The sequence below is a fragment of the Astatotilapia calliptera genome, chromosome 22 (assembly GCF_964374335.1).
Source record: "Astatotilapia calliptera chromosome 22, fAstCal68.1, whole genome shotgun sequence".
NCBI lineage: Eukaryota > Metazoa > Chordata > Actinopteri > Cichliformes > Cichlidae > Astatotilapia > Astatotilapia calliptera.
The window spans coordinates 33,768,441-33,791,698 of NC_137442.1; the positions used below are offsets into that span (position 1 = coordinate 33,768,441).

Consider the following 23,258-nt stretch of genomic DNA (forward strand, 5'->3'; position numbering starts at 1 on the left):
CTCTAAATCAGTTGAATAAATGATTAAGAAACTAGATGAATGGATTGATATTTCGTTATTACTCTGCCCACTGAATAGTATTATAAAGCTGAAACACCTCAAAACTTAATTTGTAGTTTCCGCCTTTATTTTGAAGGTGTTTTCAAACCGGAAATTTTTCTCTTATTACCTGTTATGTGACGGGTGGACGTGAAATGTAGTTAACAAAAAGCTTTTTACTTTATTGACTCTTAGTAGGTGCCCTGAACGCCTCTCCAGGTCGCTAAACTCGTATTTACGGTAAATCGGACATGACATCAAAGTGTGGATAGTGGTGGTGTTTTCCGCATTCCCCAACTGCCTGCGAGCTTCAGGGCCAAGCACACGGCGAAACGGCATTTATGTTCCAGCCTTTCCAGGATCAGGGCAGGAACACATCCGCGAGATACACCGCTTTTCCTGGGAACGTCTTACCTGGAAGCCGGACGGTGAACCTGGGCAAGGAAGCGCTGTGTTGTTAAGGCTGCTTGCAATACGTGTCGATGGTTAGTGAGCCAACAAATTTCTCAGCTGATTTTTTTTTTCTTTTTTAGTGGCATCTGTCTTCTTTGAAATATTGAAAGCATCTGTAGTTATTTTTAAACTGTACCATTTCGTGGGACAAGTTGTTTTGTGTTGTTTCCCTCCTTTAGAACGGATGGATTTTAGTCTGTTTTTCTACATAAAACATGTCCCAACAGGCTGAGGTCGTATAGTGCCTTAGGCTGTGCAGTCTACACATTTTTTTTATACTGTTACTTGCAAAGAAGTTATTCTGTAAATTAACCAATGGATAGTTTTTATCGGTTAACTTCATACAAAATACATTTTAGTACATTCAAAGGGCGTCAGATCTCTGTACCCACAGCGTTTCAAACTGTTTGGCAGGTATCGGGCGGGTTCTCCAAAACCAGCCTGATCTTATGTATGTTCATTATTTATTGCAGATTCTAGCTTGAAGGGTGGATTTAGGATGAACTAAATAGGATTCTAAATATGTGGCGTTCCCAAAACCACAAAGGGTGTTCCCTTTCTTAAAAAAAAATCTGCTCTGGGGGGAAAAACACTTAAACTTTAAAAAAAAGGGGGGGGGGGGGGGTATACAATTTTTGGCTCTTAGACTGTTTGTCACATTTGGTGACTTTGTTATTGTGGAAAAACTCATAGTGTACCCTTGGGAACGTTTGGACAAATCACATTCCTCGAGCAAAGGAGTCAGAAGTCACATCACTTGAACAAATGACCAGTTGACAGGAAAGAAAGATGTTGAGGAGATTCTTTAGGGATAGCTGTCTTACAGTTAATGTGCGTTGATAGGTTTTTCATACTAGCATGATTTATAGCACCTATGCATTCGTGTAAAGTCATCTTTAATCTGTGGTAGCTGGCTCACCTTAAGAGGTATTTGGGTTTTAGATAAACACTGTACTAACTGTACTTTGTTTGCTTGTATTTGGTGGTGGTGTTTGCCTGCAGTGCACTACAGAACATGACCTCACATCAGTGTACTTCTGGCAGTAGATCAAGAAAATACTGTACATTTTCTTTCTGCGAAGTTGTGGATTATTATTTAGAAAACTGCAGATGTTTATTGCAGATGATGCATGGCGTCACTGTGGGGGAGCAGAGGATCATCTACATAGCGGTTTATCATATTGTTATTACTCCGACTCAGTGTGACAGTTGTCCACACTGTCTCTCTCAGCCACTCTCTGCATTGACTCAATGTCCCAACCTTTGCTCCACTTCACACTCTTTTAGCTAGCCGTAACTACAGGCGATTTGTGTGTATGTGTCAGTTTGCAGTCCGCTTTTGCCTTTGTCGGGATCTCCTGACTGAGGTCCATATCTAAGTCTCTATCTGGGGAACTTTTCCTTTATGTATATCATCTAAGTAATCATCAGTGAATTGTGCTCTGAAAAAAAGGAAAAGAAAACAAATGAAATGATGAAACAATAATAACCACTTTGGTGTTTACCAGCTTGCTGAAATGCGCCGTCATTGTGGGAACTCCTAGAGCTTAACTTGCTGCTAAGTCATGTGCAGAGAGGGAATGACTCAAGCAAATGGTCCAGAATTGCAACGGGTTGGACTAGTTCTGCTTGGTCAGTTTAGGCAAGGCGCAGTGCGACAGAAGCATCACTGACAAATGGCAGTCAGTCTGCTTAGATATCGGCTGAGTACCCAATCTATTTAATACCAAAGCTGTACAGCGTGAGACCGCTTTACTGCTTTGCTATGTTGCATCTGCCGTAGATTGTTTGGAATTATTTACAGATCAGTTAACCAGCTTAATGAACTGAAATGTATGCATGTCTGTTCCTTTTTGCAAAATCGTCACTACATTTTCCAGATCTGCATGTGCTTTTCTGCATCCAAATAACAAAATTGCTGTCACAGAATTTCTAAGACTGTAGAAAAACAAAACAAGTTACAGCAACTTTCTTTAATTTTAGTTTAATTTTTTCATTTTTTTTTTAAAAATAACATAGAGAATATCACAAAAACGACCATAATTCAGACCCTGCGGATTGAGCCTGTTGGGACCATAAATGTATTTTCTGCAGTGAGTTTTGAATCTTGTGCCTGCAGTGACATTCCTGTAGCTATTACCGTTCTCGTCATGCTTGGTGAAATGACCAGGGTCGGACAACGTTTGAAAGATTGTGATTGTTTCTTTTAGCCAGGAGACATGATGCACAAACTGACATCCACATTTTATTCACCCTTCCCTGTATGTTTCTTTCATTCTGTATCATATGGGGAAGTACATCAAAGTGTGTAGAGAGAAGTTTGCGACATGCATCTGATGTCATGGTTTCTAGTACAGAGAGTTGTGAGAAGAGAATCAATGGAAGTGCCACAAGCAGACGAGAGAAGTCGTTATTATACAGCACCTAATAAGATAAAAATCCTCAAGCCCAGAAATCGAACCTGAAATGAGGAAGTGCCTCACGTGTGACTTGTGCTTCTGTGAAAGCTGGTGATGCCACTAAGAGGCTTTCATTTTCTCCAGTCTTTAATCAGTTTAAGCTTCTACGTACGTAAAGTTATTATGGGAAACTGCTAAATTGTTTCTTGCTGTGCTTCCATTTTATGTTAATACATTTTATTTTCTGAAATATTGTAAACATTTTTTAGAATTGCAAAAAGTATGATGGCAGTGTACTGAATGAACACGTAAAATACTAAAAATATACAGCTGTAACATTAAAACTACCGAGGGTGTGAGGCGAATGTCACTGAGCTCATTCTTCTACAACAATACAAAGAATTGTAATCCTACGAATCCATGGCATCTAGTATACTTGTCAATGTTATCACAACACATTCCACATATACAGATTGGCTCAAAACTGTCAAGAAAAGAGGGAGACACATGAGGTGGTAACTGAGAAAATATGCATATATTTTCTGAAAATGTCAGTAACACAATGGAGAAGTAAAATATTAATGTTTGTATCTTTGTGTAGTTTTGTTGTAGTTTTCTTGTGACAATCCATTATCCCTGAAAAAAATTGTTAATGAGCTTAGAAACGCAGCTTGTTAATATATGAAACTGTATCAATAACAAACAAGCATAGCTGAATTAAAAGGCTTGAGCAGTGCACGACATGGTTAACTGTCTCCACTGGTTTAAATATGTAAATATTAGAGATGGCATGATACCACTTTTTTATGTCTGATACCGATATCATAAATTTGGATATCTGCCGATACCGATATGAATCCAATATAGTGTTTTTAATCAATAAAACTGTTTTTTTAATATCTTGTTCATACTCAAGTTTTAAAAAACAAAACACCAAAGCTATTCCGTTAAACCTGTATGCAAGAAATACACTGCACCCAAAATATTTCATAGTTCAGCAATACTGAGCTAATAAACTTAAACCTGCTCCGTCCTCCCTATTCTGGTATTTTAAAGAGTATTTAGCAGAAATATTAAACAACCTAACTAATAGGGTTGCCAACTCCCAGCAAAAATAATAGGAAACCACCCCCCACCTCATGATGCTTAATTGACGTAATCAACCTTAATTTAATGCATGTGTTTAAAAAAAAAAAAAAAAAAAAGGACAGAAGTCAATTATTTTTCAAGAAATATTAAATAGATTCAACATCTTTCTTCAACAGAACTGCAGACTGCACAGATGGTTCCCAAAGGAAAAAGTACTATAGCTTACTAGGGTATGTTAGACTTAACAGTTACTATATACAGTAATGGATTTCTACACATTTTACATCAGATTAAAACTTTGGTTGTATTATTCAGATAATTATTTATTAAAAGCTCGACATTTTAACTGAGAATAAGAAAGAAAAGTATGTCTTTGTGCCCCCTTTTCCCTGTTCATGCCCTATCGGCCCCCCTGGCTAAACTTTGCTAGACCCGCCCCTGCAAAGTTACCAGCCGTGTAACTGTGTGGACCAAAAACAAGCAAGAGAGACTCGCACAGAAAAGCCGATCAGCTGATCATTAATCAGTTTCACAATTGAAGTAGCAACAGGAGAGGGAGGGAGAGGCAGTCGCTCCATATATTGGTTGTTAAGCTTAACGCGGGAATGCTTTACAAACATTCAGAGATGAACTTACACACTTGCTTTACTTCTTTCTTGGATAACTTTCTTGGAGATGAAATGCTGGTTTGGTAGCGAGGCTACAAATGCTCAACTAGACCACCGACAGGTCTCGCACGCCACAGTCGCTCTATGACGAGACGCATACTGCTCCGACAAGCTAAGGTTATGAGCTGAGTTACGCCATGTCGCAAGTTTTGTGAGGTGCTGTTTTGATATTTAATGGATTGGATTACATTTTTTATTTCTCTGATCCAGTCATTTAGGTCAGTATCGGACCGATACCAATACATAATATCGAATCGGTCCATCCCTAGTAAATATGTGTGAAAAATGAAGGCGTCTGGACCAAACAGCTAGTTAAACTTACTAGTGATTTCTCAGATCAGAATCAGAATCAGAATACTTTATTCATCCCGAGGGAAATTAGGGGTTACAGCAGGCAGCACGCTAATGGCGCATGCGCACTCACAAAGGAACCTTCTGACCAACTTTACACAAACATCACATTGGGCAGACATGTCAGAAGGTAGGCTGATAGGAAAAAAACAACAAAAATACACTACATGAGGTAAGAGGAGGAGAAAAAAAAACTCCACTCAGACTGAGCTCCTAGTGGGAGAACAGTTTGATAAAAGAAAAAACACCTCAGCACAAAAGCACATGACTATCAATACACCATAGAAACACAAGACAAGCAACAGGGGCGGGTAAAGGGTAAGAGAGAGCCGGCGTAGACAGCGCATCCGGTCCTGCAGCATCTGTGCTGGTCCAGTTGACTGCTATCTTCCCCGGTAGGGCACAAGCATCGAAGGCGTTGGAAAGGGAGGGGGATGAGTGAGTGCTTATCAGTGTAAGTGTGTGTGTGTGCGCATGTCCATAGTTTAGCTGAGACAGTGTCCTTCGGCCTATCAGGCTAAGTAAACAGTCCTCCAGCCAATCCAGGTGTCCTTCATGGGGCGGGAAGAATAGTCATCACACAGTCGTTATCAGGGAGTTGTTTTGGTGGGCTCCAGCCTTGGGCCTGCAGCTGGGGCCGTGGTGTCCAAATGTTGAATATTGTTGATTTCTCCTTTGTGAGCAGCTCGAATTCTAGCACTCCGAGGCTGGTCTCTCGATCTCCCGTTGAAGAGCTGCGAGCCTCCCCATGATGGTATCAAACTTCAGTTCCAAGGTGTTGTCAGTCTTTTGATTCTGAGACCTCACAACTGCAGTGATCCGTTCCGCGATGTTTTCCAACTGTCGCTCAAGGGTCTCATTTTGAGCAGGCCTCTCTCTGATGTTTCCCCTCATACGCTCAATGGTGTTGTTTTGAGCCTTCACAGCAGCTGTAAGCGTCTCCAAGGTGTTGACCATATTACGTTCGTTGTGAGAGGTCGCACCTCGTCCCGTCGCTTCGAATCCAGCGGGCAGCCTTGTGGGGGTTTGAACAGCCGGTTCCGCTTTCTTATTTCTCTGATAAACCAGGGCTAAGCCAACGCCGATCAGCATGAACCCTGTTATCATGGTTCCGAATAGGTAGATATCTTCAGCGTCCTCGATCGACAGTCCCGCCAGGCACACGGTCCTCCAGTTCTGCCACCCGTCCATCGTGTAACCGGCAGGGAAAGTCCCTCCAGGGCACTCAGGCTCTCCCGAGCCCTGACTTCTCGTTGAGAAAAGGGTGTCAATAGCACTCAGAGACCAGATATACTAATCTTAATGTGCTGGTTGAGCCTGTGCCTGTTCCACTTGCCTAAGGAATTTATTAAAACTTTTCACACTGCACTCCAGCTTGTATACACGTTTGTCGGGTTGGTTTGTAAGAGGAAATGCTTGCTCGTAATGATCTGTTACGATGATAAATTCCAGAAGCTCATCTACTGGCTAATGCTGATTCTGTTTCCACACAAACTGGGAATCTCAGAACTTTGAATGCAGAGCCAGTGGCAGCATACCTTGCATGCTAATCTCCCATTGGTCTCCCATCAAACACCAGATGTTTATCTGGTCTCTCAGCTTGTCAAGCTTCAGGCATAGTTAACGGGACACAGATATGCTCATGAAATAGAAGCACACAGTTTTCAGTAGGATCCAAGACAAGTAAAGCTTCCAGTAACAAAAGCCAACTGCAGTCAGAAGATGGCAGTAATGTAAAGGATGGGTGGAAGTTTGATGGCAGAACGCTGTTTCAGATTAAAAAAGATCTTTCACATTAATTGTTTCTGATTTCCTGATTTGACCGGGCAGTCGCTGCTTAGTCTGCTTGTCTGTTGGAACACCGCTGCGTTACAGTTTTATTTATGAGTAGATAAAGTATTCATCTTGAACTAGATGACTGGGAAAAGTTCAGCATAAACACATATTGAAGAACCCTGGAGAAATTATTACGTCTGATTTTTTTTTTTTTTTTCTTGCTAGCAAAATGTCGGCTGTATGTATCAGATGTATGCACTGTGTTTGTGTAGTTGTCACAGTACAAGACATTGTGTGGTCTTTTGGAGAACATAATTTTCTGTAATATTTTCTCTTACTCAAACTCAGGTCCAGCTTTGATGTTAGAGTTTGGAGGATCATGAACCCCTTGAAGCTCCATATTAAATAGTTGGCAGTAGGCAAACCTATAACCAAGGTGACCAGTGTGAACCAAAGGAACATGGCTGTCTTCAAACCTGAGAATGTCGAAGACTTCTATGAGATTGGGGAAGTTCTGGGAAGGTATGGATGCAACTGTTTTATGCTCTAGTGTGTTCCAATAGGTGCTCCGCAGTACAGTGATGTATGGTGAGGACATGTACAGATTTGTTTCTTTTGGATACCAGCATATTGGATTTGAAATAAGCAGGATTTCAGCCTTAATTTGATGGTGCTGATACCCCAAAAAGCTCTCTGAGTAATAAGGTAAAACAAAGAAGAAACGATAATCCTATGTTAACTCACAGTCATACAAAGTGAACGATTTACATGCATTTAATGCAACCCATACCAGACTATTGCAAAATGACCACAGAAACCTCTGTGCTTGTGTGCTTAACAAACTTCCCATTTTGAGCAATTATACTGCAATTCCACTATAAATTATTAATCACAATAGGAATAAAAGCTCTCAGAGACATCAGTCTCCCAGTCATGCCCAGTATACTGTAACAAGAGCTGTGTCCTCTGCTTTTTTTTAATGCCTGCCTACAATAACCTGCAGCCTTGTACCACGTATGGTTGGTCTGAAACCATATTAACGAGGTGATGCGTGTGAAAGTAAAATTCCCTGTTCCCATAATAGCAATCACGGCAATATCGCACTATGGGATGCAATTCAACTCAGAATCATTTATCTCATTCCACCACTCCTGATTGGCTGGTGATTGCAACAACTACGTCAGGCAGAAACTCCCACCCTTCAGTAGCTTGTGCTATTACATAGCCATTATTGAAACACCTCTTCAAGCTTTGGCGCATATCTCAACCTATATTAGGCTAGCTAGCTATCTTACCTGTCCATAGACAGGAGTGTTTAGCAAACTTCCTGTCGCTGGGTGCTTGATACCTTTTGCTCGTCTCTGCTGAAACCAAGTCTGCACCATAGATTGGGCGTCGTGCTCTCCACTAAGGCGGTTTAGTTAGTACGGTTTACCACACTAGCTAACACTGTTGTCCTTTTCTGCTGAAGTTAGTAAACCAGCTAACTCGTTGTCCTTGTTGTTAGCACCATAGATAGTGAAGGTGGACAGAAACTTGCAGAAACTCCGGGGCTTGACTCTAAGCCCAACACTGTGATGAGGAGGAGGGCATACCAACCTCTCCTGCTCAAAGCATGAATATGCAAAACATGTGCAAATACTCTGTGTGTCGGCTAAATATATCGTGGCTCAGCATCATAACAGAAACCACTGGATCACGTTATGCAGGGAAGAAATTGCCCCTGGCCACCTGAGCGGCAGAGCAGTTACTCAGAGTTTTTCCGAAGCTAATACTCTTGTGTAAGGACCACCTGTTCAGCAGCAGAAGGCTGTGAGGATATGGTGATTAGGCCTGACCCAAATGTCTGGGAAGACTATTTGTTTTTACTTTAGCAAAAAAAAAAAAGTCATATTTTTCAGGACACGGGATTTTTGATGCATGCCAGGCTTGGTGTTTTTTGTGAATTCTGTCCTTCCCCTGTACAGTGGGCATTTTGGCCAGGTTCGCCAGGTTCGGGAGCGGACCTCTGGGAACTTTTGGGCAGGCAAATTCCTGAAGATTCGGAAGGTTGCATGCAGCCGTCTTGGCCTGGACAGGAGCAGCGTGGAGCGAGAGGTGGAGATCCTCCAGGCTGTCCAACATCCAAACATTGTGGCTCTCAAAGATGTTTTTGAAAGTCGCGCTGAAGTGGTGCTCATTCTGGAGCTGTGAGTTGACAAATATCTCCATAAAGCGTAAACACTTCACTGTTCTACCTACAAATTTAAACCTGTTTTCTGTTAATGCAAATCCTCCCCCTCCACCATAACATATGGGAAACAAACCATAGTATGAGAAAATATATATTTGCTACCCTATCCTGTTCTGTACAGGGAAAAAATGAAATGTTTAACAAGTGTCTCATTAAAACACTTCCTGCTTAGTGTCAGTGGAGGGGAGCTGTTTGACTTTATTGCTGAGAAAGAGAACCTGTTGGAAACTGAGGCCATTGAATTCATGAAGCAGATACTGGAGGGTCTGAAATTCATACACTGCAAAAACATTGCCCACTTTGACCTCAAGGTAAGTATACTTAGTTACATCTATCTTTTATATTGTGGAACAGAACATTTTCAAAGTCATGGTTTCCAACATAACAATTTTCGCCACATTCAGCCAGAAAATATCATGCTGTCAGACAAAGTGTCAAAACCTCCCAACATCAAACTCATAGACTTTGGCCTGGCTCACTTGTTTCACCCGGGAGAGGAGTACAAGAGCACAAGTGGTACTCCACAGTACATTGGTGAGTATTAAGCTGTATTAAAAAATGGTATTTGGCATTATGTTTTGGTGAAATGTTAATTATCAGTTTAGTTTTATTTTACAATGCATAAAACATGTTTTTATTCTCTGACCAAAGATCATCCAAATCTTTCTTTAGTGTGACTCATGTTTGCTGTCACTGGTCTGGTATAGCCTCACAATTGTTTCAACTTTTGTTGGGCTTTTTGCTTTTTCCCACGTTTTAAGGTTTGTGCCTTTCATGAAACTGCTGTAAAGATAACCAAAATAAACTGTTTTAGTTCAAGTAATGTTATCTTAACCTACTAAGAACTTTCCATGTGTGTTTTTGTGTAAGGCACACTGGATGCTTCCAATCAGTGACAGTCACAAGGTTTAGTTGGTCTTGTTGTTCATGATTACCCTGTCTTTATCCACTGAAATAAATCGTTGTTTGTTCTGATGAGCTTTGGTGCGACTTCCAAACCAGTTCAGCAGTCTGATCACCCAGCATCCCAATATGCTGATGTAGCGACATCCATATCTTAAATATAGGCTGTGGTCAAGCATTGAAGAATTATGTTTAAAATGGACCAAGACTCCATATTCAATTCAATTTTATTTATATAGCGCCAAATCACAACAAAAGTCGCCTCAAGGCGCTTCATAGATACAGAGAAAAACCCAACAATCATATGACCCCCTATGAACAAGCACTTTGGCGACAGTGGGAAGGAAAAACTCCCTTTTAACAGGAAGAAACCTCCGGCAGAACCAGGCTCAGGGAGGGGCGGGGCCATCTGCTGTGATTGGTTGGGGTGAGAGAAGGAAGACAGGATAAAAGACATGCTGTGGAAGAGAGACAGAGGTTAATAACAGATATGATTCAATGCAGAGAGGTCTATTAATACATAGTGAGCGAGAAAGGTGACTGGAAAGGAAAAACTCAATGCATCATGGGAATCCCCCGGCAGCCTACGTCTATTGCAGCATAACTAAGGGAGGATTCAGGGTCACCTGGTCCAGCCCTAACTATATGCTTTAGCAAAAAGGAAAGTTTGAAGCCTAATCTTGAAAGTAGAGATAGTGTCTGTCTCCTGAATCCAAACTGGAAGCTGGTTCCACAGAAGAGGGGCCTGAAAACTGAAGGCTCTGCCTCCCATTCTACTTTTAAATACTCTAGGAACAACAAGTAGGCCTGCAGAGCGAGAGCGAAGTGCTCTAATAGGGTGATATGGTACTACAAGGTCATTAAGATAAGATGGGGCCTGATTATTTAAGACCTTGTATGTGAGGAGCAGGATTTTGAATTCTGGATTTAACAGGAAGCCAATGAAGGGAAGCCAAAACAGGAGAAATATGCTCTCTCTTTCTAGTCCCTGTCAGGACTCTTGCTGCAGCATTTTGGATTAGCTGAAGGCTTTTCAGTGAGTTATTTGGACATCCTGATAATAATGAATTACAGTCGTCCAGCCTGGAAGTAATAAATGCATGAACTAGTTTTTCAGCGTCACTCTGAGACAGGATATTTCTAACTTTAGAGATGTTGCGCAAATGGAAGAACGCAGTCTTACATATTTGTTTAATATGTGCATTGAAGGACATGTCCTGGTCAAAAATGACTCCAAGGTTCCTCACAGTGTTACTGGAGGCCAAGGTAATGCCATCCAGAGTAAGAATCTGGTTAGATGCCATATTTTTAAGCTTTTCAGGGCCGAGTACAATAACCTCAGTTTTATCTGAATTAAGAAGCAGAAAGTTAGCGGCCATCCAGGTCTTTATGTCTTTAAGACATTCCTGCAGTTTAACTAATTGGTGTGTGTTATCTGGCTTCATGGACAGATAGAGCTGGGTGTCATCTGCATAGCAGTGAAAATGTATGCTATGTCTTCTAATGATGCTGCCTAAGGGAAGCATGTATAATGTAATCCAACAACATTCAGTCTGGGACCACACCAATGGACTTTATAATAAATGTAGGCGCTTTACTTTGGCTGCCTTAGTGGAAACAATGCTGGAGGAAAAGGAGGGAAAAGAGCCAGGACCCTCTGAATTCACTGCACCACCCCTTCCTTGGAGCTGAGCCACACCCCACCATATACCCACCTCCGAACTCAGGCCGGGCATTTCCCATTCTGAGAGTTTTTGGCTTATGTAATCAACCCCCTTTTTGAAAAAGCCAAATAAAAGTGTGTGGAATTGGTAAAATCCGTACAGAGTGGAAACTCTGGAGACAAGGGAATATGCCAGTAGCACTTAGTCAAATCCAGTGTCATGAAAAAATGAGCAGTACCAAACCGGTCCAGGAGTTCATTGACCCATGGCATGGAATAAGCGATATGCTGTGACCTCAATCATCTTGCGGTAGTCAACACAGAACCCAATAGACCCACCTTTCTTTACCACCACGGAACTATGGAGGTATACCATTCGCTGTGTGACGGAGAGGAACCGCATTGAGCAACCAGATTTCCCAGGACATTTGTCTGGTACTTGGCCTGGTCCTGGGGCTTCCAAGTTGCTGTCGGTGCACTGTTGTCTGCTCCCACTCCATGGCAGCCAGCTCTGTGACCGCACCGGCTGCATGGTTCGTGGGTCCGATATCTTGTCCTGGGTAGTTGGGCGCCACTGTAACACACATTTGTGTTATGTTAGGTTCCTGGCGTGCTGCTCAGATAGTGTAGGCGTGATCTGATGATGATCCCCAGCTGTGTTGGCCAGCCTGTCCTGGAACTGCCCTCTGTACCCACTGCACCAACCCTCTCCACAGCTGAGCCACAGACCACCCTGCGTGCTATAAGAACAGCAAAGCATGCCATACTGGAAAGATTCTACATTTCTTCTGTGACCCTGGTAACACTTTATGGCAGAGGATTCAAAGATAACAGATTATAGGGCTGCTCCTCCGCTTTGTGACAACAACCTACACTGTCTAAATTACAATAACATTTTCTGTAAATTTGCAACATATAATACCACCACTACACCAAAAGCCAGTCTTCACCCTGATCAAAAAGAACTGAATCTCAGCGTTGCTAATATCTGTAAAACCCCGAAGAGAGTGAACGCACCAGGCATTCCAAGACGAGAACTGAGAGTGAGTGTGCTGACCCATGGGCAAATGCGTTATGGACATCTGTAACACCTTGCTGGTCTGTCACTATCATTCCAGTGACACAAAATTCACTGTCACTTTTTTTTTTAATGACCACTGTCCTGTTACACTAATTCCCATAACGATGCGCTTCGAGAGACTGGTAAAGGACTAACTACATTATCTCCTCACAGCCCCCTGTATTTGAATCATTACAGTTTGCTTTCCAGCTGAACCCCTCCATTGAGGTCTTTTTTTCTTTTCACATGGGCTTGGCACATCTGGAACGGTCACGTGCAAATGCTTTTTGTTGCATTAAAAAAGTGCCTGGATGAATGGGTAAATGAATAGTGCCTTGAGGCAACTGTTGTTTGGCACTGTATAAATGACATTGAATTAAACTGAAATGAAAGTGGGTGAATGAAGCAAGTTGTAAAAAGCGCTTTGAGTGCTCAGAGTAGAAAAGTGCTATATAAGAACCAATCAGTTTACACATTATAAAGACCATAGATCATCACAGGAATCACTGGTTTACATAGTGTAGAGGGTGCCACACTGAAGTTATTTATGTTTTGTGCTTAGATGTAGTTCCATATTGCTGTTTTTCTTTTTTTAGATATAAAACTTTTTGCATTCATTAAATGACAGAAACAAAAATCATAAGCTACACTGTTTTAGAGATGCTTGTGGTGGAGATGTCTGTTCATGACTCATTTTATCAGAATGTTGTTGACTTACAAAAGCAAACTTTTCAGTTTCCTGCTCATCTTTTACATTGCTGGCATGCAGCATTGTTATGAGTTTTTGCAGTAAGTTTCTAAAGATGGAAACACTTAACATCAAGTTGTTGGGAAACTATCCCTGTGATAAGATGATGAAGGCTAGATTCATATATATTTTAAAATCACCTGAGAAATTTTGACTTTTTTTGTGTGATGGACATTAATTATGGTAAATGGCCTGTATTTATATAGCGCTTTACTAGTCCCTAAGGACCCCAAAGCACTTTACATATCCAGTCATCCACCCATTCACACACACATTCACACACTGGCTACATTGTAGCCACAGCCACCCTGGGGCGCACTGACAGAGGCGAGGCTGCCGGACACTGGCGCCACCGGGCCCTCTGACCACCACCACTAGGCAACCGGTGAAGTGTCTTGCCCAAGGACACAACGACCGAGACTCTCGAACCGGCAACCTTCCGATTACAAGGCGAACTCCCAACTCTTGAGCCATGATCGCCCCATTACTTTCAAATGTTTACATTGGCTATTATTTTGTGATCACAGCCAGTCTGATTTTCAGTGAGGGAGATAAACGTACGTTTTGCAATTTATTAGCAATGTAGATGTATTATTATTATTATTGTTGTTATTGTTGTTGTTGTTGTTGTGATGCATGCACAAGCATCCAGCTAAGAAAATTCCAAAAAGTTGATTCTGTTAATCTGGATGTGGCATACACATACCATTCTAAATTCATATAAAACTGAGTTTCTTGTACTCGACCCCAAAAATCTGAGAAATATGGTAGGTGACCAGTTGCTTAATCTGAATGGCATTACATTGGCTTCCAGTAATACTGCAAGGAATGTTGGAATCATTTTTGACCAGGATCTGTCCTTCAGTGGGCTTATTAAACAAAGGTTAGGACTGCTTTCCTTCATTTGTGCAATATCTCTAAAATGAGAAACATCTTGTCTCGGATGGTTAAAATGCATTAAAATGTGTTGATGATGCACAATCATCCAGGTAAGTAAACCAAAAAAGTTGATTCAGTTCATCTGGACGTAGCGTTTTCAGTGGAAGAAACATTTCGTCAGTCATCCAAGTGACTTCTGTAGTCTCTGCTGACTGGAGGTTTGCCCAACTGTATAAACAGTACATTTGCAAAATGACTGAACCTAACACCATTGATGAACAATGGGCTGTGAGGTCAGATCGTTGACATGCAAATTGTCATGTGAAAATAAACAACAGATTCCTTATAAGGCTATCACACAAACTTAAAAGTGGAGGATAAGAGATCCTGTGTTTATATCTGACTTTACCTGCTTAAAAGCTGCCAACAAAAGTGTTTGTTGCAAGTTTAAGGAGCTTTACTTCTGCAAATATTCTACTAAAGTTATTTAGAATCGAATCATCTAAGTTAATAACCAACCCAACACAATTTCTCTATCTTTCTCCACCTCTGCAGCCCCTGAGGTCATCAGCTGCCAGCCTCTGAGTACAGCAGCAGATATGTGGTAAGCATTCAGCTCCAGCGTGTTCAGGCCTGTCGTGAGCATTACTCTCTGCACAATATTTGAGTTGGTCACAGCAGAATAAACACAATTATACAGGATTTAAACAAAACTGAATCACTGTGTTTTTCTTACATGTTGTCATACAGTAGAGTTTTTTTTGTTTTTAATTTACGCTTCATGTCTGCCTGTGCCTTGTTTCATGTTTCTTCAGGAGCATTGGAGTTATTACCTACATATTGTAAGTTGTAAGTGTTTGTATGTTGGGTGGCTTCTAAAGTACATAATTTATGGATTGTATACAAACATCTTTTGATTGTATTTGGGCCTTTAAAAGTAAAGGTAAACTTTTTCAGTTATACTAGATGGGAAATTGAAGAAAAAAAAAAGAAAGAAAGAAAGAAGGAAAAGAAAACTATTAATGTGTTTTAATGCTCAGATAAAGATGTCAGATGTTGACATGTTGTAGTTTCACTACTAAAGTGTATTGTCTTTTCTCAGATTGAGTGGTTTGTCACCATTCCAAGGCGACACTGATGAAGAGACTCTGGGAAACGTCATTGGCATGAAATACGAGTTTAATGAGCACTACTTCAGCCTGACAAGCCCCATGGCGAAAGATTTCATCCAGAAACTGTTGATGAAGAATCCAGAGTATGTCATAAAATACAATATTTTACTTGGGCACATTAGTCTGAAATTTAATGTATTCCTCTGTTCAGTGATTAGGGATGTAATAGTGAACATCAAGATTAGGACTTCATGTCAACTAGTCCCTTCACACTAAGCACCAGGTATCCAGAGTCTAAATGTGGCTGTCCAGCTCGTTGGTGTGCACTGTACACCAACTAATGAGACACAGAATGACAAACGGAACAACGTTTGTCAGAAAGATTGGGGAAAATTTTCTTTAAGCAAACATCCCGGTGTACTTAAGACCCAGCCACACTGTCAGACAAAAACTGGTTCATCCTAAGGACAAAACTCCAAAACACAAACTAAACAACGTAGTGCATGCTGTGCAGTGCAGTAAGGAGTGCTCAGACCTCTACATTGGTGAAACCAAACAGCCCATCCATAAACACATGGCACAACATAGAAGAGCCACCTCGACAGTGCAAGGCCTATCTCTCCACCTAAAAGATAAAGATCACTCTTTCGAGGATGCCAATGTTTACAGTTTGGATGCAGAAGACAGATGGTTTTAAAGAGGAGTAAAAGTAATTTTACATTTTTATGACAAGACAAATGCATTCATCTACCAAAGGTCATGTGAAATACACTTAAATCATTGTTATCTTAATATTCTTTAGTTTGTTTGACAGCATCCAAAAATCATGGAATGTTCTGCCAAACTTTGTTTTCCTGCTACTTTAGTTTAGTAGTTTAGGTTGTAGCAAAAATGCTTAAGGATTATTACAATATATTAACTAATAGTCCTTTTCCATTAGTACCTACTCGGATTAGATTGGCGTGACTTAGATTTTTTTTGGGGTACCTGGTGCCGGGTACATTATTAGTACCTACCTAAGTGATCCAAGGCAATCCGAAAATGTGACGTCAACAGACTGCATTGGCTAGTCAGTATGGTCACTCTATGAGTCATGCGAGCATCTCGTTTACATAAATCAAAACCGCCGTTTTTGAAACCCGGCAACGAGAGAAATGGCCTGATAAAAAGCCATACATCGAGCAGTAGGTACCGTTGCCTCCATGTCCTCCGTTCATGTTGCATACAAATAACGTCATGGGATGTTCGGCCGTGTTGTACCTCATGCCATTAGGTGAGGTTGTTAGTAATTTAAAACGGATCAATCTGAGTAGGTACTAAAGGAAAAGGACTATAAAAATAAATAATGATCTCTCATCATTCCTTACACGTCAATGCATATTGCAGAGACAGAATGACAGCTGAGGAGTGTCTGCTTCATCCATGGATTAAGGTTAGCACCAGTCTGTCATTTCTTCTGCACTACTTTTGTTGTTGTGTTACCGTGTTGTCAGCCATACATGTTGTCATTGTTTCAGCCCATCACACCTAAACAGGTTGCCAAAAGAAATCGATCCTCAATTAATATGAAGAACTTTAAGAAGTTCAATGCCCGAAGGAAGTGGAAGGTGAGTCTGGATATTTATGTTAAGAGACATTTTAAAGCATATTTTTGTGCGTTAGACCAGCAGTAAAACCAAATTAATCCATGTATACACTTTTAAAGTTCTGTAGCTGGTGTGGGCGAAGTTAGGATTCAAATTTTATTATATTATATATTATATTTATTATAGGATAGCCACCTTTAGCTCTCGCCGAGCAGATTGTAACAAGCAGCCAGGAAAACAGACTGGGTGGGTTACCGTGAGGAGAAAGCGTAGTCCTAAACAGAAGGCCAGGGTACACTACCAACCTGTTCACGTCTCTAACAGTTTTTGCCCAGTCTGGGACACACCCACCGAGAAGAATTCTCTGGTTCCTGGTGATACTGTTTTGAGACACGTGAAGTTAGAGACACAAGCAACCATAAGGAATTGTCTTCCAGAGGCCATTCATTGTTATCAGGATGTTCTAAAATCTAAAACAAAATCTTATTGTCCAGGACCTCTGCTACTCCTAGCGTACCCTCACTATATATTTGTGTGCATTAGCCCTGTCTGGCACCCTCCTTAGCAATGGTTAAATCCTTATGTAATAAAGAGGACATATGTTGTACCGTAAAATACTCCATCATGGTTACATGTTACGAAAAAGTATTAAAAAAAATACCACTTACGAGGACATTATTCTGCTACTTTTGTATCGAAATTTAAAACGAATGAATCAGGTAATTCTTTGTTTTTATATTCATCAGGTCCCAATCAGCCCAAATAGCAAAGAGAAATTAAAAATGCCATGAAAGAGTTTGGGTCTTAGGAGGTTAAAGTTCACATAATGGGTTAAAAATGAACGTTACCTTAGAAGATACTGAGCTGATGTTATTTGTGATGGATGTAAAACATTCTTCCCTGTCACCTTCTAGATGTCTTACAATATGGTGTCGGCATGTAATCGGCTCGTAAATTTGAGACTGCCGCGTAAAGACACCCTGAGTCCAGATCCACTACAGGTGAGACATATTTAACTGAAAAGTGGAGTTAAATTAAATGGAGAATCTAAATGTGAGTGCGAGTGGTTGTCTGTCTCTGTGTTAGTCCTGTGTCAGGCTGGTGACCCGTCCAGCTGTTACCCTGCCTCTCACACTGGTAGCTGGGATAGCCCCCCCCCAAACCCTCAGTCAGCCCTGTAGTCCATATGTCAAAGTGTCCTTGGGAGAAGTAATGAACTTTAAAACTGCTCAGATGTCATCAGTGTGTGTATGGTACTGTTGAATTACTGTATTTTTCGGACTACAAGGCGCAATATCAATGAACGGGTGTATTTTCATACATAAGGCTAATAAAGCGAAACAAAACTGTCAGATAAGTCAAACTTTATTCAACTCATTCACAATAACTCTCAACATTGTTCAGTTGTAACAATAAAATACAGAACAATACACTTTTTCAGTTCATTCCTCTTCCTCAAATTCTTCATCTTCAGGGTCTGAGTTTAACAGTTGGGTGATTTTGGCCCGTAAGCACGTCTCATTATGGGGTCCTTATACACACACCATAATGTTACATTGAAGCAGAGTATGTATGACTCCGCGAGGCTCCTGACTACGGTAGCCGTAATGCTCCAACAAGCGGTGCAGCTGTATAGCTTAGCAAAGTCGTACTAAAACATTTTGACAGATTTGTGAGCGTCGTGTACCACGTAAAGATGTTTCAAGGTCAGTAAGCACAACCAGAGTGTCGATTTCTGAGAAAATTAAAGGATTTTAAGTGTGCCTTATAGTCCGAAAAATACGGTAAGTACTTTATGAATAGGTGTATGTGGCTGTTATTGTTAAGTGCTATTGATAATGTGCATGAATACATTTCTGAGTTACAAAAGGTGGGAGTAGAAAATGTTAATACGTGGATGGAGTCAAAGAAATAACAAAGACTGTTTTAGAAGTGTAACGTCAGAGTTGAAGTTAGGTACATGTTCAAATGATATAATTCAAATCTGCAATACAAGCTTCATGAGGCACAGTCACGTAGATTTGTAAGTGAAAAGTGCTGACAGCTGTAATGATGCTTTTCTGCAGCGGCAATGTGAAAGCGACGTAGAGGACACTGAGAGCAAGCCGGCCTCGCTGCTACGGCGAAGACTCAGCAGCAGTTCATAGAGTTGAGCAGAGGAATGCAGAGCAGTCCAAGCTGAAGATGAAGATGAGGCTCCCTGAAACCAAATGATTTACCTTGTTCGAGTGTAATGGGTGACCTAATGTTGTTACACACTCGACATTTCAGAAGTGCCTGGAACAGAAGCGTGTCCTCATTTGAAGTGTGTTTCTTTACGAAAGACATTTAAAAAAAAATCAGTTGGAAACTTTGGGTGGGCTGTGTAATAATGTCTTCAATGATGCTTTATCAGCTGTAATGTATGTGGATGGTTACGGTTCTTGAAATGTCTCTGATAACAAAATGTGGCCAGAAAAGCTTTTTTCTGTGCGGAGCAACCTCAAACTCATGTTATACCCGTGTCTTCCACGCCTTATTCAATGACGGTAATGCTTCATGTCATCAGCCAAATGGAAATGCTCGGCCTGTTTTTAATGTTACCAAGTGATGTCCAGCAACTATAGACTACAACATGACTTATACCTGATTTTGGACAGCTCATGGCAGCGCTGGCAAACACAAATACCAATGTTTTCATTACCTGTTTGTTTATGTTGAAACTGCTTCGCTAGTGTTAGGAAAGCATCCCCGTGTCTTTTCTAAAAGACTGCTTCACATAATTAACAAAAATGTGAAAGTTAGAGTTTTTCCTGTTTTAGCAACTGCCTCCATTTTTCCGGCCGTTATATCACAGTTTTACACTCGCTCATAAACAGCTGTTGTTTTTACAGTTTTCAAAGTAACCACTACTGTCATTTTCATGTTTGTGTAAGGCTGAAAACATTGGAAGGTTTTTAAAAATGTAATTTCTTACATCTCACCAACTACAACTACCCGAGATGAACAGACTTCAATCTACTGCTATTATTGTTAGGTTGTAAGTGTTTAAGATTTTGTACTGCAGATGAAAATATACAATCATACTCTGTTCTTAATAACTTATAAGCACTGCATTACTTCTCTTGTGATGTATCATTTTGAAATGGCTTAATCATACACGTGCATGTCATTACATACAACAATTTGTATTTTTAATGTCATTAAATGTCTGTTTAATGACATGTCTGCTGGCTTCATCCGAGACTTGAACAATTAGTATTTTTAAATACTGCCAAATTTCTCACTTTGTCTTTTTCTCAGCTGTGTCTGCCTATTTAGGAACTTTCTTTTAGCTGCTGACGTTACCATTAATACCGTTTCATGACAGTAATGAGCTATATTTGGCTATGTGACCCTGTCGCACTTCTTTTAACTAAGAATCAGGAAGTTGTCTTCTTCTGCGATGTTGTGTTTACAGACAGCATTTTAATCCTTTTTCTTTTCTGGGTGTAAATGTGACAGGGCTCGGTGCTGGTTCAAACTGTATAAGCTGCTTCAAGCATTATTTGTGAAGAGTCACATTAAATTACTAAAAACATTAACTAATAATGCTGAGATGTATTATTTTAACAAGCCTTAATTATTTTCTAAATAACTGAAAGGAATTAAAATTGAATTCATACTGAATTTACTGATGCATAACCAGAGACCCAGAAGAATTAGTTTTGTTTAGATAAGTAAGAAAAACAATCTTCCCCAAAATTGTTTATTTCTTTTTAAATCTTCTTTCTCTTAAAATGGGCACCAGGTCTTATTTTATCATAAAGTGATAAGATGGCTGAGTGAGACAGAAACACATTTTACTCAGAACTGTGGAAGTGAAATCAGGAGGTGACGTGGGGGAGGACTGTACCAGAATATACGGGTAAAATAAGTACAGAACATGTCACCAAAGGGGGGGAAGAAACGTTTTGAACACGCTTGCTGAAGTGTATTTAATATTTGGTACAAAAGTCTTTGTTGACCGCGTCAAAACACCTACTGTGTGGAGAAACTAGTCAGATGCTCAGGTGTGATTTTAGCCCGTTCTTTGTGGAAGAATGGGCTAAAATCACACTTCTTCTTCTATGAACTATGAGTTTTAGTTCTTTCCATAGATGTTCATTTGGATTGAGGTCAGTTGATTGGCTGGGTCATTCCAGGAGCTTTATTTTCTTATTCTGAAACCAATGGAGAGTTTCCTTGGCTGTGTTTGGGATCATCCACCCTTATTTCATCTTCATCATTCTGGCTGCAGAATTTTGCTGATTTTTCTTCCTTCACTTCCAAACCATGAAGTTCCCACCTCCATTGGTAGAGTGTGTTTTTTGGGGTGATTTGCAGTGACGTGGTGGGTATTATGCCATCCAAGGAGTTCCATTTTGGTTTCATCTGACCAGTTGATATTCTCCCAGTATCTCCCAGGCTTGCGTACCGGCCATGGTAGTTGAGTGCGTGACAAACATTCGTGCCTGTTGAGGTCTTCCTGTAGCTCTCCCCAGGTGGTCCTTGGACAACTCTGATAATTAGTTTCATTCCTCTGTCTGAAACCTTGCAGCGAGCACCTGGTCGTGGGCGATTTCTGGTGAAATTATGTATTTTCCACTTCCAGATTATGGCCCCAGTAGTAATGTGACACACTGTACTGTACTGTACTCTACTGTATGTGTTGAGAAATCCAGGAAGTCTTTTATGAAGCACTTCTTGAGGTCGAGTGAAATTACTGATGACGTTTCAGAAAGTGGTTTGGGTGCTGGTGTGATTTATGAACATGTAAAGCAACAATGGATTCCTGCAAAACGTGCATATCAGCGTTAGTTTCACCTGTGATACAGAGGAACTTGCTTTTATGGAAACTGCTGAAAGGAGAAGGGTTTCCTACCGTATGACAACACTGTCAACTCATCTCTCTCGATAACATACTACCCATCACTACTATTCACAAGTCTGTTCTTTTTTTTATTCCAAGGTGAAGTTGTAATGTGCCAAGCAACGTGGGTACAACATCATGTGATCTATGGGAATCACTAGGCAGAGGTGCATATAGCCAAGCCTATGCAGGCTTGCTGTGTGATACTCGTGCTTCTCAGCACCATGTGTGAGGCTTTTCTCCAAAGCTGGAGATACTCCCAAATAGAGAAACTGGGTGAGTCGAGCACAGTTGAAATTTCTTTTATTTCTTAATAAAAAGGAATAAATCACACTGGAACTTTTTAAACATAAACCTATCATGTCAAAGGATTTACTTAAACATTGAGTGAAATCTTACTATAAGTGTCAAAAAACCTTCGACATTGATAGACCTTTATTACCATCACTTACACATCAATCACAAAAATTCGATGAAAAAAAAAAATCAAGTTTTGTTTCTTACATTTCTATTTGCCCTGTGAATATTGTGGGTCAACTGTAATCAGAGCACCACCTGCTTGGTGGTTGTGGTTGGTTGTTGGCATTGTCCTGTTTTCATGTTTCATTCTAAAAACTCAATTTCAGTTTGGGTGAAATTCAGTTGATAAAGACACTAAACACAGTTTATTCCACGTTAGGAATATATATTGTTAATTACATAAAGGATAAAAGAAGCACTCCAACTATTAGCATGTGAGTTAATTTAACTGAAAAGGTTCCCATCTAGATCCTGTCATACCTTAAAACTTCAGATCCCTGCATTAAAAGGTTCTTCATATTATGGATGGTACGAGCAATCGGTCACACTGTCCCTCCTCAAGCTCCTTTAAAGCTGATATGTGCTCCTCTGAGTTTTCTCTGAGGGACTCCGCTTCCACAGTTCTGCTTCCTGAAGTGTAGACAATGGTTGAAAGTGTGAGGTAGAAAACCCTGCTGCTACAAAGGACAGTGAATAAAAGTTTTGTTCTGGAAGGGATAAAATTCCTGTGCATTTCTGAAATCCTACAAAATCAATGTTAAGACTCTCAAACTGAAGAAATATTATAATTTATAATTGTGGCATCAATAGAAAGCCCAGGAGCGCAGCAGGAGTCATATCAATTGCATAAATTGCTGTTGGAAAATAATAATATGATATAATGTGTATGAGAAATGTATTTTACACAATACATGGGAGCGCACACTCGTGTGTGTTTGTATTTAGAGCCCATTGAAAAGACAAACATGACAAACATGTGACACTGATCCTCTATAATAAGGCACATTTAATCTTTTAACACTTAAGAAAAAAATAAAATAGCCCTTTATTGTTATTATAGATAATAACAATAAAGGGCTATTCAGAAAGAAATTGTCGGTGCTCCACACTGACTGTGCTGGATTCAAGC

At 40.4% G+C, this 23,258-nt stretch overlaps 1 protein-coding gene across 1 annotated transcript; it reads left to right on the plus strand.

Moving 5' to 3' along the window:
* Positions 1 to 144: 144 nt before the first annotated feature.
* Positions 145 to 20,522, plus strand: LOC113014653 (death-associated protein kinase 2). The gene is made up of 12 exons (XM_026156325.2): positions 145 to 524; positions 7,124 to 7,297; positions 8,743 to 8,964; positions 9,181 to 9,319; positions 9,413 to 9,542; positions 14,817 to 14,865; positions 15,077 to 15,103; positions 15,364 to 15,516; positions 16,760 to 16,805; positions 16,891 to 16,980; positions 17,874 to 17,960; positions 19,026 to 20,522. The coding sequence occupies exons 2-12, from the start codon at positions 7,236 to 7,238 to the stop codon at positions 19,104 to 19,106; spliced, it is 1,086 nt and encodes a 361-aa protein (XP_026012110.1). The 5' UTR covers positions 145 to 524; positions 7,124 to 7,235; the 3' UTR covers positions 19,107 to 20,522.
* Positions 20,523 to 23,258: the final 2,736 nt, after the last annotated feature.

Coding starts and splice junctions, on each gene's coding strand:
- LOC113014653 (XM_026156325.2), top strand. CDS start 7,236: ATGGCTGTCTTCAAACCTGAGAATGTCGAAGACTTCTATGAGATTGGG. Junction 8,965..9,180: donor GTGGTGCTCATTCTGGAGCT/GTGAGTTGACAA, acceptor CTTCCTGCTTAG/TGTCAGTGGAGGGGAGCTGT. Junction 15,517..16,759: donor CTGTTGATGAAGAATCCAGA/GTATGTCATAAA, acceptor TGCATATTGCAG/AGACAGAATGACAGCTGAGG.